General features: G+C 37.2%; 1 protein-coding gene across 13 annotated transcripts in view; it reads left to right on the forward strand.

The window, feature by feature from the left end:
• Nucleotides 1–17,633, forward strand: part of ARHGAP10 (Rho GTPase activating protein 10) — a 258,976-nt gene that overhangs the window by 157,464 nt on the left and 83,879 nt on the right. For all 13 annotated transcript variants that reach the window (XR_004955025.1, XR_004955022.1, XR_004955018.1 and 10 more), the window contains 3 exons: nt 7,708–7,766; nt 14,769–14,874; nt 16,199–16,358. Coding sequence is in view for 2 of the 13 variants with exons in the window: in XM_016158883.2 (XP_016014369.2) it covers nt 7,708–7,766; nt 14,769–14,874; nt 16,199–16,358 (325 nt within the window). In the remaining 11 variants the exon portion in view is untranslated. The remainder of the gene's footprint in view (nt 1–7,707; nt 7,767–14,768; nt 14,875–16,198; nt 16,359–17,633) is intronic.

A 17,633-nucleotide genomic window follows, 5' to 3' on the forward strand; every position in this document is an offset into this window, starting at 1 on the left:
TAGTTAAACCTTATTAAAAAAGAGAACATTTACGAGGTATCTAATAATGACCCAGAAAGTGAGGTGCGTAGTAGGTGAACATCAGTTAGGTAGATTGCAACTGAACAGAAATGGGTAGAGTAGACTTAGGTTTTGAAATAAATGTCTGTTGCAGCTGTGAATTTTAGGAAGTAAATGCTATGAGACAATGAGAAAGAAGACTATTTACCGCATTCACTGAATCTTTTATTTATGGCTTTGGCTAAAATGAATATTTTTAAAGCTTAAATTTAAACCATTTGAATTTAAAAGCTTATAATGATAACACATAAATATGAAGCCATTTTAAAAGAAGTTTCCTTGTTGAGGTTTTAAGATAGACTTAAATTTTGCATCTATCATAGAAAATTTTTAGGACTAGAATTAGAAGATGGTTCAGAATTTCCGTGAGACTTTAACCTTTCTTTAACCAAAGAAAGGAACTTAATGATGAAAACACTTGAGGTTCGATGAACAACAGTTGCCTAGAGAGTGAAAAAAGGAGGCGCGTGGAGGGGACCCGGCCGCGGTCCTCCTCCCGCGCGCCGCCGCGGGCTCTGGCTTCCGTGTGGCGAACGCGGCCGCGCTCCCCCTTCGCGTCAGTTTTTAGCCAACACATGGGTTTGTTTCTCGGGTAAATATTGTTTGGGTTCCAGTGAGCACATCAGAATCAACTTACTAGTTTTTTTTTAATATTTTTTAAAATTTACATATTTGAAAAAATTTCAAATATATAAAACCAGAGATTAGTTAGTGTAATGGATCCTCGAGGCCCCATTATCCTGTTTCTTTGGTTACCCACATTCTGTCCTTGCTTCCTCAGCCTCCCTTCCTGCCACTTTTTTGGCTAATTCTTTGAATATTTTCTAAAACACGACTATTTGAAGAAAAAAAAAAAATATATATAGATATATTAGAAGATAAGGACTTTTTTATAAAAAGACAATATAGAAAAGATAATATTATACCCAACAACATTACTATCATCCAATGCTCAGTTCATGTTCCATTTTTACTTTTTTTTTTCCCCGCCAGAAAATGTCTTTTTATATTTGTTGTAATTCATACAGGATTTCATACAATGTCAGCGCTTTTCATTTGGTGTATGTATTTTAAGTCACTTTTAATCTGCACGGTCTCCTCCCTCTGCACCCCCTCCACCCAGAATATTTTTGTTGATGAATTTGGGTCATTTTTTAAAAATAGAATTTCTACTTTTTACTTATGGCTATATCTTGTGTCCTTATGGTGTCATTTAATGCGTTTCTCTAGCTGTCATATTTCCTGTAAACTATTATTTAAATCTTTAGGATTCATTAGATTCAAGTTCAAGTTATCACAAGAATGCATCATAGTAGGGCTATGTTCTTGTGTTGTGTTACATGAGGCCTGAGTTGTCTGATTGTCCTACTTTTAAAGAAATTAAAATTCTTCAGTGAGTTCACATACGTAATATGCATTTCGAGTATTTACACAAGATATTTTTAGCCACCATTTTAAGTTTTTTTCTTTAACTATGAAATACATTATTATTATCCCTAGTTTAAAAATGGGTAAAATTAAGCTGAAATTGACTTGTTTATGTCTGCTTTGCCACTGATAGTGACTGACTGGTTTAGAAGAGGATTGTGGTCAAAATGAATCTTGTTAGTTTATATCCTGGGATTGAACGTCAGCTTCCTGAAAATCGATATTTTGTGTGACATGTTTATAGCAGAATCCTCAGCATTTAGAGCTGTATCTATCATTCAAATATGAGAGCAGTGGGCATGATTTTTACCCACACCCGCAGGAAACTTTTGGCAATATCTGGAGACATTCTTGGTTTTCATGATTGCAGAAGAGGGGGTGCTACTGCATGCAATGGATGGAGACCAGGAAGGGGCTGCTGAAAATCCTGCAATGGATGAGACAGACCATTCTTCCTCACGAATGTACAAAATATCAGTAGTGCTAAGGTCGAGTTGAGAAAGCCTGTATTAGATGGAAAGGAGTGAAGAATATAAAAATATATAGAATTTCATATGTTAACTATTTGGTAAACTCATGCCTGGAATGGGTAAGGGGATTGACTGTAGTGATCCAGTTATTGGTGGGAAGCAAAGGACAAAAATCCAGCTCTTCTTTAATAAATTGCAGGTTTTTTCTCCCTGGTCCACATGGTTCTTCCCTCCCTCCCCACCCCCAGTAGGGGAAGGGGACTAGTTATATTCAACTAGAGAATCTTTTTATTCAGTACATACAATTTCTTAGGAGTTTTTGATACTTTATGAAGCTAGTTCCTTATTGCCTCTGGTCTTCTGTTACTTTTTCTACCTTTTTCCTGTCATCAAGTTTCTTCGTCCTGTCAAATTCTACTTTTAAGCAAATATTGCTTACAGAACAACAATAGGAGATGCTGTTTATCATCTAACTTCACTCCTAACAATATACACATTCTGCCTAAATGGGATAAAGTGATTATCATAAGAAGACAGATGCCTTGGGAGGTTTGGACAGTTGCTGTTCTTTTTGCCTGTTATTTTTAGTAACTTAAAATGCAATAATTAGGATTTAATTGACACTCCGGTGATGCACCAAGGAGGAGGAAGCTGAGTTTTTACATACCTCCGTTTGGCTGCCTGGTTACAGCCTGAGTGAGCATATTTCCGTCAGCATAGGAGGTGACGGTGTGCTGGGCAGACCCATGGTCTCTGGAGCCAGCCTGCCTGGGTTGGAAGCCCAGTTCTGTCCCTTAACGGCACGTGGCCCAAACCTGAATATCACTTTTCTTACCAAAAAAAACCGTTGCCCTTGAGTTCTCACTGTGAATAACCCAGCCACCTAATAGGTTGGGAGGTGATACAAGGGAAGTAGCCAAACCCCAAAACACCAAACTAAAACAAGAAGCAAACCCTCCAGGGTCTGGGAAAAAGAGAAAGAAGATGGAAAGCAGACATCTATATGGCATCTCCGTATTCTACTGAGCTGAGGCAAAATTTTCCTTTTTTTTTTTTTTTTTTTTTTTACTTTAATTTTTAGAGCAGGGGTCCCCAACCCCCTGCCCATGTACTGGTACCGGTCTGTGGCCTGTTAGGAACCAGGCTGCACAGCAGGATGTGAGCAGCAGGCAAGCAAGGGAAGCTTCCTCTGTATTTGCTTCTGCTCCCCAGCGCTAGCATCACCACCTCAGCTGCACCTCAGATCATCAGGCGTTAGATTCTTATAAGAGCACTGGTCCCTGGTGCCGAAAAGGTTGAGGACCGCTGCGGTAGAGATCTGAATATTAGTCCTCTGATTGATTTCCTGTTATTCACACCATCATTTTGATTCCCAGCAGTGTATTCATTACAACAGTTCCCCATGTGAGGGGACAAATGAGCTGTTTTGTGACTTTTTAGTAAAGTGATCTTACCTGGAGGAAACTTCTAAAACATGGAAATTGGAACTAGGGAAAAAAATGTCAGCATAGGTAAATATTATGATTTTGTATTCCCAGACAGATCCCAATGGGTGGCAAAGAGAGATAGCTCAAGAATGTATTGGGTGGAAAATTGAGAGATACAGTGACTCAGTATAATAAATTTTGTGTGAGGAACTTGTCATTTTTATGACTGCTCCCCTAACATTAACAACATTTAATACTTCCTTTTTATGCTGCATTGCCTAGCCAGACGTATGGCAATGATAGAAGAAGCTCGTAGAAGTATTTCGATACAAATTCATTTTTATCGGGGAAAAAAAATGCCCTCTGTAGTTTTTTTTTTTTAAACGTTCTCATTTTTCAGTTTTTCGTACCCTTTAACTTTCCTTCTCTGCCCGAATCACTTTCCTTCTTTGCTATGTCTTGCTTGTCCATATTTTGAAACAAAAATCCCCAAAGGTTTGCTTCTTTCTCTTAATTTAGGCTGCGGTGTAATTGATTTCGTTTTTCTTCTTTAAATGAATGTGTTGGGAATAAAGGGGAGAAGGAGAGGAAATAAGAGAACAGTGATCTTCACTAGTGCTTTCAGTTTTGGGTTCACTGTCGACAGGTGTCAGTGTGTGTGTGTGTGTGTCTGTGTGTGTCTGTGTGTCTGCCAGCACCATCATAAATTTTACGTAGGGAACATAGTCTGAGAATGTATATTTTTGCATCTATTGTTTTTAAACAGTTTTATTGAAATATAATCGGCACATAATAAACCACACATTTATGGTGCCCATTTGATAAGTTTGACATAAATGTATCTGCGAAGCCGCCACCATAATTAAGATAGTGACCCTCTCATCATCCTCCAGTTGCCTCTTGTCCCTTTGAAATCTGTCTCTCTCCCTTCCCTCACTCCCTCATCCCTAGGCAGCTGCTTGTCTGCTTTCTGTCATTATACATCGATTTGTATTTACTATAATTTATATAAATGGAATAATACGGTATGTGTTTGTTTTCCTTTAAATCTAGCTTCTTTCACTCAGCTTACTTAGGGAGTCACCTGTATCAGGTATGTTGCTGCATAGTTCGTTCCTTCATGTTGCTAACTAGTGTTCCACTGTATGGATACCACAGTTCTTTTACTCCATTCACCTGTTGATGGATATTTGGGTTGTTTGTAGCTTTTGGCTATTAAAAATGAAGCTACCAAAAACCTCTGTGTACAAATCTTTGAGCACGGCCTTTTATTTCTCTTGGGTAAATCCTAGTAGTGCAATGCCTGGGTTGTACGGTAGATGTATGTTTAACTTTTTGATAAACTGAAACTTTTTGCAAAAGTAGTCGTATTCATTTACATTCCCACCACGAGTGTACAAGAGTTTCATTTCCTTTGCATCCTTTTAGTCCTTGATATGGTCAATCTTCTTTATGTTAGCAGTTCTAACAGGTGGCATCTCATTGTGCTTTTAATTTGTGCTTCCATAATGATTAATAATGTTAGACATTTTTAATGTGCTCTCGTGCAATTTATTTTCTTAGGTGAAGTGTCCATGTCTTTCACACAATTAAAAAATTGGATTATTTGTCCTCTTTTTGTTTTGGGTTAATTCTTTATATATTTTAGATACAAGTCCTTTCTCAAATATGTGCTTTTAGCAAATGTTTTCTTCAGTCTGTGGCTTGTCTTTGCATCTCTTAATAGTGTCTTTCAAGTAGTAGCTTTTAATTTTAATAAAGTCCAATTTTATAAGTTGTTCTTTTTTATGGACTATACTTTTAGTGATGTATCAATGAATTTCTGCCTAATTTAAAGTCACAAATGTTTTCTTTTATATTTTCTAGAAGTTTTATAGTTTTTAGGTTTTATACTTAGCTCTATGATCTATTTTGAGTTTTGTGTAAGATGTGGGGCCTGGCTCCAAGGTTACTTTTGAATAGGGATGTCTGGTTGTTCCAGTGTTATTTGTGGGAAAACCTGTTCTCTCTCCCCTAAATTGCTTATTGAGATGATCCTAGGGTTTTTCTTTTTCAGTTTGCTAGTGTGGTGAATTGCATTGATTTTGTGTTAGTATTAAGGTGGTGTAGCATTTCTGATAAACTCAAGTTCATGATGTATTATCCTTTATCTTTGCAAATTTGAGATGCTATCATTTTATTTAGAATTGTTGCATCTATATTTATGAGTAATATCGGTAAGTAGTTTTCGTATGTCTTTAATTTTGGAACTAGAGTAATGCTGATATCAAAGAATGAGTTAGAAAGCATTCCCTATTGTGCATCCTAGAAGAATTTGTATAGAATTGTATTCTTTCTTTTTTGTTAGAATTCACCAGTGAAGTCATCTGGGCCTACAGTTTTCTTACGGGCAAGATTGTTAGCTACAAATTCAATTTCTGTAAACGACGTGGGGCTTACCTAGGTTACCTAATTCTTCTTAAGAGACCATTTGGTAGTTTGTGTCTTTCAAGATACTTTCCCATTTCATCTAACTTGTTGAGTTTGTGGACATAAAATTGTTAATAATAGTCCTTTATTTTCTTTTTAATACCTTAAGGTGCTACAGTGAGTCTGCAGTCATCTTTATCATTCCTGACATTGATAATTTGTGTTTTTCTCTTTTATTTTCTAATCATTCTGGCTAGACTTATCAATTTTATTTGTTAATTGCTTTTGGGTTTATTATTTTCTCTCTGTTTTCCATTTCACTAATTTCTGCTGTTTTTTTTTTTCTTCTACTTATTTTGGGTTTAATTTACTTTTTTTATTTTTCCTGGCTCCTTAAGATGGAAAGTGAAGCCATTGATTAAAGACCTTTCTTCTTTTCTAATATAAGTGTTTAGCAGTATAAATTTATCTCCAAATACTGCTTTATTAACATCCCTCAAATTCCAATATGTGATATACTGCATTTACTTCAGAATACTTCCTAGTTTTTTTTCTTTGCGGTTTTCCAGATATATTTCGGTTAATGATTTCTAATCTAATTTTTATTATCAGAAATACCATATATAAATTGAACTCTTTTACATTTATTGAGAATTATTTCATGACCCCAAACATGGTTTATCTTGATTAATGTTCCATGTGCAGTGGGAAACGATGCATTGTGGGTTATCATTTAGGGAAAGGATATAACATCTAGGTGAAGTTGGTTGATAGCTTTGTTCAAATCTTCTGTATTCTAACTGATTGTATTCTATCTGCTTGTTCTATCAATTATTCAGACAGGTATTTAAATTTCCAGCCGTAGTTGTGGACTTGTCTGTTTCTCCTTGTAACCTCATTAATTTTCGATTCATGTATTTTGAAGCTCTCATTATTAGATCAATTAACATTTAGAATCGTCATGTCTTGTTGATGAATTGACCTCTTTATCAATATGAAATGACCTCCTAAATCCTTGGCATTTTTCTCGGCTTTCGAATATATTTTAAATTTTCATGTGTATCTTTGATTTTTTTTTTTTTAACCATTGGAAAAGTAACTTCTGCGTTACACGATTTAAACCATTTAAAAATTCTTAATCCTTTGCCAGATTGCCCTCCAGAAAGACCATGCAGATTGATACTTGTCTGAGTGTTAAGTTTTTATAGAGTTCAGATATATGGTCTTTTAAAATTTAAGAAGTGTCTAGAGGTTGATTGAATTGTAGCATTCTGCTGATTACAGGATAAATATACTACCATTTATATTATGTGCTTTATAGAAAATTAAAATGATGTGGGTATTTTTCAAGATGTCACTAATTTCATTTAATATCTATCTTTGATTTTTCATATGCATAAACCAAAATGGATATCATATTTATATAATAGAGATATGTAAGAGGAGAGGAGTTGATTTCTTTAAGTTTATTTAATCTTTTCTACATATTTTTTCCGGCATCGTCAATATTTTAGCAATAATTTGCAAAATTATATGCTTACATTTGTATGGATAGAATGTTTGGTTTTAAATAAGTTAATGTGTGGAAGGAAGTTTTGTATATAATAACATGTTTATAAATATACTTTCCAAGATTAAATATGAAATACTCTATGCTTAGATCCAATAGGGATTTGTGTCTTCTTAAGCTTAGATAGTACCTGTTGCAGATAGTAGCGAATGATGTAATCCATTTGATTTATGTTTTTGTTTTTGTTTCTTTTTTTGATATGTAAAAGTATTCTCTAGGGAAGTTTTACACATTAACTAAGAAATGCACAACATATTTAATATCTTTTTATTTAAAAAATGAACACAAAGAGTGGTGACTGGTTTGGATGTGTTTGGTAATCCTCAGCTGTTTTTTCATGCAGGAGTCTTCCGGAGCCCCTTATGACCTACGAGTTACATGGCGATTTCATTATTCCAGCCAGTAAGTATTATGTAGAGGTGAATGAACACAGTTTCGTTTTTAACAGTGTGTTTAAACTACAGTTTCCACATGAAAATTTAACTTCATGTTATTGTAATTTGTGCTAAGCACACAAACCACTTTAGAAGATCTTGGGTTTCTTTTCCCATTTAGAAGGTGAAAAGCATAATTAATACATTTTTTCATTCATTCACAAACATTTATTCATTGTCTACTGTGTGGCAGTAGCTGGTAGATACTTGGTATGTAGAGCCATGAAAGGATTTCTGCCCCCAGGAATCAGCTCTCTAGCAATTGTTGGGGCATACACACCTCCTTCTATACCATGACGTATACGATAATATCATGAGCAAAATGCTGTGGGAATACAGAAGTATTTACCTTGGAGAAGAGGTTGGGGAGATTCGCAGATTTGGAGAGATAAGCAGGTTGGAAATGGCTCCGCATTGGAAGATATTTAGATGGAAATAATAGGCAAAAGAAATATTTTGAGATAATGCCAGAAGCTCACACAGCATTTGATAGGGAATGATTTATATGTGATAAAATCTTAAATGAAAAAGGCCCATAGTTGGCCCTAATTAAATTTTTGTTAAGTCATACCCATTTGAAGCTTTCTTATTTTCTCTCTATTATCGTTCACCTCAGTATTTTATATTCAGCCTATGGTATTTAATCACCAGAGCCTTCTCAAATATACTGTTGTTAGGTATTTAATAGTTAAGGAAATGAAGGTTGAGAGATGTTAAGTAACTTGCCAGATTAGAGGGATCTTTATTTAAAACTCAAAACCCCGGTTCCACTGGTTAAAACCCGCAGTTTGGTTTTCACAGGTGCACCAACAGTAGCTGTAATTGTATTTTCATTTCCTTTTATTTTATTTTTTTCTCTTGGATGTATTCCATAGTTCAGTCTGTCAGAAAACTTAGAACAATCCCTTTGGGTCCTGTGTTGCTTTAAATGCTGCCTTCTTGTGAGGTCTTTGCTGAGGCCAGTGTAAAGCTTACTCGTATGCTGCGGAAAGAAGACTATACACATAAAACAGGCTTTTGGGAAAGGGAAAAAATATGGTTCTATTCACTTTTGTTTTCACATGGAAGAGGATTTTTTTTTTTTTTTTGAAGAGAATTTGTGTGATCAAGGAAGTAGGGGAAAGTTTTCTTGGCAGAAACTCAAGCAAATGCTTAGTTGTTTTGATTTCTTCCCTGTGGCATTTTTGGCAAACCAGGGAAAGAGAAATTAAACTCTACTTGGAGGACAATTGTTTCATGTTAGCCTTGGAGACTGGAAAAAGTAGAAGAGTGCCAATTTTAATCTAGAATCCTTTGAGAATTGGGAAAGATAAAGTGATTATGGAATAAGGTTTCAAATTACCACAAGTGAGCATTATTATTATTATTATCGTGCCTTATAACTGAGGCCAGTGTGTTTAAAATTCTAACAACATATTTCACCAGATGAAGGCTTCCTGAGAGGTAGAAGCTAACACATGCTAGTGAAGTCTGTGGTGGTAGGAAACGAGGCTGTTTTTGAACAGTGTGGTAGAAGAGATTGTGTAAATACGAAAGGTATCATCACCTACCAGACCAGGACCTTGTATTTTACTTCCCAACTTCGGAGAGGGAGGTACTTTAAAAATCTTCACAATTTGAATAACCAGCCTGTTCCAAAGAAATACTGTAGCTACTGTAATTATTGGCATGTATTTGCACTAAGTGGAGTTGTGGTTGGAATGGAACCTGTAGTTACCTTTTTTAATGAGAGAAAGCACATGTATAAAATCGGGGTATTGTGGGAACCAACATTTGTACTGTAGAACTTGACTTTTTTATTTGAATCTCCTGTGAGTACCGTTCTCTATACTTACTTTTCCTCTCAGGAAAGAATGTGGGAGTAGATCCTCCAGTCTTTTTTATATGTGCCTTTAAGTATGAAATGAAACAGTTACAGGAATCAGGTGGCCAAAATTAGTCTCCCTTTTTGATTATTGTTGGAAAATTGGGATCGCGGTTAAGCTATCATTTCCCATTAACAATGGCAGAGATTACCTTACTTTGCCGAAGTATCTGTTAGCTGAGCTGACGGCTAAAATTATCGAGCCTCACCAGTCTTTGCTGCTGCCTCTCACCCCAGCATGGAAACTAATTTCTGATTCTTTTCACTCGTGTGCGGTAGTTTCCATCTGTTCTGTGCCGTTGAGATCATCTCTTCTGTCCCCCCTGCCGAGAGTTCTGAAGAGTTCTCCTGGGCCCTTTCATTTTCTCTCATCGGTTTTCTTTCCTACAGAGTTCTGCTGGGAACCCGAGTTAATTTCTGGAGTGCATGATACAAAAATGAGTTTTATTTCTTTGTTGTCATAACAAAAGGCAGAAGCCTTTTATTCTTCATTCTTAAGAAATAACGACTTATTGTTCCATGTCGAATGCATTGGGAAATTTATTTTTTTCCCAGAGAAAATTAAGAGCATTAACTAAACTTTCTCAGCTGAGGGAGTTAACTGAAATTGCTAAAAAGAGCTAGAGACCATGTGTATAGGAAAACCACTCCTGTTTTTTTCCTCTCCTCACACACATAACACTTCACTTCTGACACTCTGGTCACCCAACGTGTGGGGTTGTTCCCCACATCGGCTAGTTCTACAACATCAGCTGAGTTTCCTACAATTCTGTTCAGTTCTGCTTCTGTCTACCTAGAGGTAGCAACAGATCCCACAAGTTAAGGACTCAGTCCCACAAGACTGCCCCCACTTCAGAAACCAGTCACAAGGCTCAGTCTCTCTCCAGTAATTCTGACTGACCCGCTAGAAATCAGAATTTTAGTAACTCCCACCTTGGATCTGATAATTTGCTAGAAAGGCTCATAGAACTCAGGGAAACACAAACTTAGGTCTATCAGCTTATTATATGATTAAGTACACAGTGTGGGATGCTGATGAACAGTCAGATGATGCACACACACAGTGAGGTTCTGAGGTGTCCTGAGCCCAAGAGCTTCTGTCTCTGTGGAGTTGGGGTGCACCACCCTCCTGGAATGTAGATATGTTCAGGCACCTGGAAGCTCTTCAAACCCTGTATTTGGGGATTTTTATGGAGGGTTCATGTAGGCAGTATGGGTTATTAACTCCATTTCCAGCCCCTCTTGTCTCTTTGGAGAAGGTGGGGAGGGGCGCGGGTAGAGCTGAAAGTTCCAAGCTATTGATCATGGCTGTATCTTTATGGTGACCAGCCCCCATCTAGGGGCCTACCCAAAGTCACCTCATTAGAACAAAAGATGTTTTTATCCAGGAAAATTCCAAGGGACTTAGGAGCTTGGCGTCAGACACTCCTGTTACTCAGTGAATTATGGAAGTCCTCCTAGGAGCTTCGTGTCGGGAAGTAGGGTCAAAGACTAAATATTAGAACAAAAGATTATTGGAACATCCCTATTTACAAGTGTTTTAGGAGCTCTGTCGGGAATTGGGGGCAGAGACCAAAAAATATATATTTATTATTATTTCACATCATCCATTTTTTGAGAGACTATAATGGACTTTTAGTGTAGAAATTCATAGGATGAAAAAACAGTCTACACAGGAATGCAAAAGACTGTGCCCACCTGGGGAAGGCTGGTACGCATCCCCCAGTATATGGTACTGCATGGCGTACGTTGCCTCTGAGACTGCACTTCTAGTCCATGGTCTGCATCTCAGCCTTTCAGACTCTTGAGTCCTCGAGATGTCATATTGCTAAGACTTGGACCCACGCTTCGGGATGGGACTTGCGTTAAACTTAGTTTAAGAGTGACAGCTGAAGCTTGGATGCCTACTGTGGCATCACATGAAGAATTTCAGTCTGCTAAACCAGAATACTTGTCTTTCTACGTTCAGTATGTTTTCTTCCTGTAGCCAAGTCACCTGGGAAGCAAAATCATAATCACCAAGTTCTTTAGTCATTTATGACGAGAAAGGTAACTGTTAGAGGATCCGGGGCACTGGTCTTTGCCTAATCAGAACGTTCTGTCCTTGTTGTTAAATGTGAATGGGAAGCAAGACAGAATCATGTGGTGTTAGTGGGAAAGAACTCGGAACTCTGGAAAGTGAGACTTGAATGCTTAATGATATCAAGCTATCTTAGTCTGGTGTATTCATTTCCAGGTAGATGGGATCTTCCATAGAAGAACTGGAAAACTTGATGTCTGTTGACTGCAGTCTTTTGTCCCTTGGGAAGTGCTAATGGTTACTGCTAATGCTTTCCTAAAGTTATAGCGTTATTGACTTAGAGCGTTTAAATATTGAAATAACATTTATCTGCCTGTGCAGCTTCAGTGGGCTCCAGTAAGCTATGGTCATATCTTTGCAGTCTCCTAATTATGATCACATCATACGCAGATAGATATTAAGTGATGGGGTTGCTAATTTATAGTTTCACAATTAAAAATGCTTTTGCTATTACAGTAAACTCCTAATATCTTGGCACATGTCAGGAATTTGGTTTTATGGTTAATTCAGTATCCTAGATTTCAAAAAGCTATACTTTTCATTCTTTGCTAATTTATGTCAATTAAAATTAATGAAATGCATATAGCATAAGCAAGTGAAGATAATTTGTCTTAGGAAACTTTTTTTGAGTACTTTAAAGTTATTACTATGTTGTAGCCACACACATGCTCATTAATAGAAAGCTGATTAATGTCAAAATATGGGAAGTTTGGGTTATTTTTCAAAACTGATTCTACTATTTTTTAGAAATGAAGACCCTTATCCTTAAAGGGTAGGAAACTTTTTCTTGTGTTTCTAAATTAAGTAATAATTCCAAAAACGTTAAGAGTAGGTTTTTTTTTTTTTTTTGGAGAAAGGCGATTATTAATAACAAGACATACATGAATTAGAAGTAGCTTTTTAGTGCAAACTTCTCAAAATTTTTAAATTTTTGAATGCACAAAATTCTTATAGGAAGTTATCCTTTTATTTCTTTGGAATTTTTGACTATTTTTCATTATCCCTGTTTCAATTTTATTTATAAAATTAAAACTGCATTGAAAATGTCTTATTTTTATTGCTTTTATTTTTCTCTTAGATTTAGTAAGGCATTATCTTGGATTTTAACTTCCTATTAAAAACTCGATTATAATTTATACCTAACTCTTTAGATAGTTATACTCTTTTTTTTTTCTAGAAGTTGTACTCTTTAACGTCAAATGTATTCTATAAGAGTTTTATTATATAATATGATCTGATTACTTGTGTTCTGCTTTATCATGTGCCTTTTCCTAGCCTTTTTGCTTTTTTTCTCTTTAACTACAACTGCATTCTGTGTTGTAAAACCTCATTCCTCATTCTTAAACACTACTATTGGAAGTGTAAACTAGAACAAACAACTTTACAAACATTAGAAGCAATGTAAATCTTCATAAAATTAATGGTATGGAACCCCATTTAATGACATGGAAGGAGGTCCATGATACATTAAATAAAATAAGCTGAATATTTCATTACAAAAAAAAAAAAAGAAAAAAAAAATTCTTAAACTATTGAACCTAAAGTTTACTAGCTTATCTTAGAGTGAGACTTACGTGGGTAATTTTAATTTCAGCGAACTTTATGTTAACACTTAACAGGAATGTGCATAAATAATAAGTGTACAGATTAATGAATTTTCACAGAGTGAAGATAGCCATGTAATCAGCCCCCAGATCAAGAAATAGAACATTATCAGAACCCAGACCCCCTACCTTATACCCACAGGGGTCACTGCCAAGCCCACGATGTGTGAGCACTTGCCTGACTTCTGACACCATAAGTTAAGGTTTCTGCATTTGAACTTTATATAGATGGAATCATACAGAATGTTCTCCTTTGCATCTGGTTTCTTTTGCTCATCTTGTGAGATCCATCTGTGTTGAGCGATCAGTAGTCCACTCACTCTTACTGTAGTACAGTATTCCATTGTATGAATGTAGCACAGTCTATCTGTTCTACTGTTGATGGATACTTGAGTTATTTCAATTTTGGACTATTACCAAGAATGCTACTGCCGCGAACATTCTAATATGTATCTCCATTATGATCTCATCCTAACTAATGATGTTTGCAAGGACCTTATTTCCAAATAAGACCATTGTGTTAAGTGTGTCTTTTTATTCTGATGTTTTGACATCTGTGGCTTGACCGATGCTGCGAGCCTGCCCCTCCTAGGGCGAGCCAATTCCTAGAGGTAGGAAGCCTGAGCCTGCTTTCCATATGCCAGCTGACTAATCCAGAGTTCACTTTCTCTCCCCCCACCCCACTCTTTTGGGGTCTTACATTCCAGGCCAATATTCTCCTACCCTAATGACCTCAGGGTCAGGTACAAGACAGCTCAGGGCAGCCCCTGGGTCTCAGAGCCCCCCGAGAGAATCAGAACAACCAGCCCTAAGCCAACTTACTTTGCTTTGTCCATGGTAGTGCTTCTTGCCTTCATTCTCCCCTTGTTCCCTCTGCCACTTGACCAGCCTGGTGCTTCCCCTTGCAGCCCTGTGTGGCACACCACGCCTCCTTTCTCTAGAATCTGTGGGGATAATTTTCTTTATTCATGACAGTCATTTCCATGTCTGTATGTCTCACCATACCTGATGTGTTTTAAATGATCACATTCTGAGATACCAGGGGTTAGAACTTCGACAGCTGTTTTGGGAGAGACAATCCAGCAGGTGAGAGGGAACGCTTTATTTGTGTGGCCTTGTGGGGCGGTCGCCCAGGCCGAGACCCCTTCAGAGCTGTGAGCGCACTTGGAGTGCAGCGTGCCAGAAGGAGAGGCGGTGACTGTCCTTCAGCGCCCGCCGAGGGGCAGGCACAGACTACAGCCTCACAGACATCACCTCAGGAGGGAGGCACGGAAGATGGCTCTCTTCTCCTTCAAAAGGTGGCAAATTATGTTAGAGTCTGTTTGAAGATGTCGAACAGATGAGCTGTTGTAATTGTTGATTTGTAGGAATAAATTTGATTCTGAGTACTCCGCTAACAATTTTTTTTTTCTTTTTTTAAAGAAAGTGGGAGCCCAGAATCCCGTGTTAGTGCTATCCATTTCTTGGTACACAAACTGCCAGAAAAAAATAAAGAAATGCTGGATATTTTGGTGAAACACTTGACGAAGTAAGCTTCTTTTCCTTCCTCACTTCCTTCATTTTGCTCTGGGTTTTGCTGTGGGTGTTGTGCCACGTTCTGGGATTTGTAACGGTTGAAGTTGGGGCTGTACACACAATACCAGAGGCCACGCCTGGAAGGGCAGGTGGACGTCTGACTCATTGTGTGTGTTTTGGACAAGACTATTGAAATATGATGCTTTCGTGAAGTCATGTAATTATTTGCTTAACATCACTGCCAGCATCTTGGGATTCGATTTGAAGTAAAAGAGGAGGATGATACACACTTCCCTGTACATAGATTCAGAAACGTGATTATAAATCTGTTAGCAAATTTAACTTGGTTTCACACCTACCTAGCTCTAAGTTTGAACATGTCCTTTAAGCTTGTTTAATCAACTAATAGGTAGTTATTTCAAAAGATCCATTCTATTTTTATTCCCTCTTTAAAAAGCAAGCAAAATCTAATAATTCAGTGGAGAAATTAGCTCTTCGGGGCTAATAAGTGACTCCTTGATCACTATAATTATGGAATTTCAGAGGTGAGAAGAAGCTGAGGAACACCGTTTTTTTCCGAACCTTTATTTTACATTCAAAAATGGCCAGAGGATATGACTTGTCAAGGTTCCTACTACTAGTATAGCCATTCGTTCATTTGGTCAGCAAATATTTATTGAATGCCTTTGTAGGTGCTGGTAGATACATAATTGAACAAGATAGACAAAGTTCCTACTTTCATGAAGTTTCTTCTATCTGAGGGAGGGAAGATAAACAGGTTACAGATATATAAAATAATTTCAGGTGGTAAAAAGGCAGAGGCAGGGGATAGAAGACTAATGTCGGGTATGGGGCTGCAAAGAGGGTTATTCTCTTTGAGGACGAGACCTTTGAGCTGAGGCCGAATTAAGTGGCAAGGCTGCTGAGAACTGGTGTCCAGGTCGTTCGCTGAGCCCCAGCTCTGTGTGCGTGTGAAAGTGACTCCTCTAAGGCTAGTAGTTTTCAGAAGCAAGAGTATAATGATCTGGGGACAGAGGGGATGTTCTAAGTAGAGGAGAGCAGTAAATGAAAGCCTTTGAAAGATAAAAGCTCAGCATATATGTGGAATTATTAAGAAAGCTGCGTGGCTAGAGGCGAACATCAAAGAGAGGGGAGCAGAACGGTAGCCAGGCGCCTCGTCCTGTGGGGCCCTGATATCCAGGTGTTTCCGAGGCAGACGCTGAGGGCAGTTGGGTCCTGCTTTTTAGAGAAGTCTGTAGCGTTGTAGAGTACTGCACATTCCACAGATTTGTGCATCTTTTAACCAGAGACCTTTCTTTCCCCCTCTTCAACATTAGTGTTTCAAACCACTCCAAGCAGAACCTAATGACCGTGGCCAATTTAGGAGTGGTGTTTGGACCAACTTTGATGAGGCCACAGGAAGAAACTGTTGCTGCCATTATGGATTTGAAGTTTCAGAACATTGTTGTGGAAATCTTAATTGAAAACCATGAAAAGGTAAGTCTGTTTTTGTCGCTTAAAGGAATCATTGCATTTGGCTTCTCACCTTGTGATGCATAATTATTTCCTTAGATTTCTCTCTTTTTAAATTATTTTATTGTGGTGATGAGTTTGGTTTTGAGAAATTTGCATCAATCTTCTTCCTTCTGATGGAGTTTCATAAATCTGAAGTCTTCCTGCTCTTCTGTGATCTCTGGTTTAAGGAAAAAATGTGTACTCCAGATGCAAATGAATACCAGCTGTGTAATGATGAACTGTTTAGGGGTTTTTTGGTGCCTTCATTCCTGTCCTTGGATGTCTCATTCAGATTTTATTCTGTAACACAGAGAAAATATTTTTGTCAATCTGTGAAACACTGTCCTCAGAAAAACAAACATAACTCTCCCTCTTCTACCCAGTTGTGTTAACAATTTCAGGGGATTCATATGCATTCTTGAATCTGGGAACCAACCCCAGGTTAAAGATCCCTAATTTAAAATGAATAATCTCTTAGGTGACATATCTTATTACTTGTTTGTTTCTCTGTAATTAAGGGGAATATGTGATTTTTAAAAATATATTAGACTCCTTAAAGAACTGTTAAACTTTTTCTTTTTACCCATTCTGTCAGTTATACTTCAACACCTTGCTAATAATTTTTCCTCTAAGATAGGGAATTTGAAAATTATTAAAATGTCTGGTTACTCATTCGTTAATTAAAAGTTTTTTTCTTTTAATTGAAATTACATTATATGCCAACAGTGTGTTAGATGCTGGCTGTAAAATGAACATTACAGCTCCTTATGGAAAGCAGGTCAGCTGGAAACCTGTTTGGGGGCTCGTATCCTATAGCATTGTCCCTGTCTAACATGCTACATAATTTACTTCTTTCTTAGTTGTTACTTATTTCTCCTTGCTAGATCCTTGACAGCAGAGACCTTTTAATACATGTAGAGTAATATCTGTTACATATTAAGTGTTTAGTTAGTATTTATTGGCTGAATTAATGAACTCATAACTTTTGAGAGAATCAGAGGAGTGAGAGACAAACAGGTGTAGTCCCTTGGAACAGAGCTTTGCAGGAGCAATCGTTGGGTTCTTGTTGCATATTCTGTCTGCTAGAGCACTTCTAGCTTGTATTGGTTCCCACTGAAAAGTTGGAAACCTGGTCAGAGATTTTCTTTACCAATATAATAAAAGCTAATTATTTATGGGTATAGGAAGCTTGTAGGGCTTTTTGTTTTTGGTCACTAATGGTAAAGTTGTGTCTTTTATGGTCCTATCAAACTGTCA

This window comes from Rousettus aegyptiacus, unplaced genomic scaffold (genome assembly GCF_014176215.1).
Source record: "Rousettus aegyptiacus isolate mRouAeg1 unplaced genomic scaffold, mRouAeg1.p scaffold_m13_p_16, whole genome shotgun sequence".
Lineage (NCBI taxonomy): Eukaryota > Metazoa > Chordata > Mammalia > Chiroptera > Pteropodidae > Rousettus > Rousettus aegyptiacus.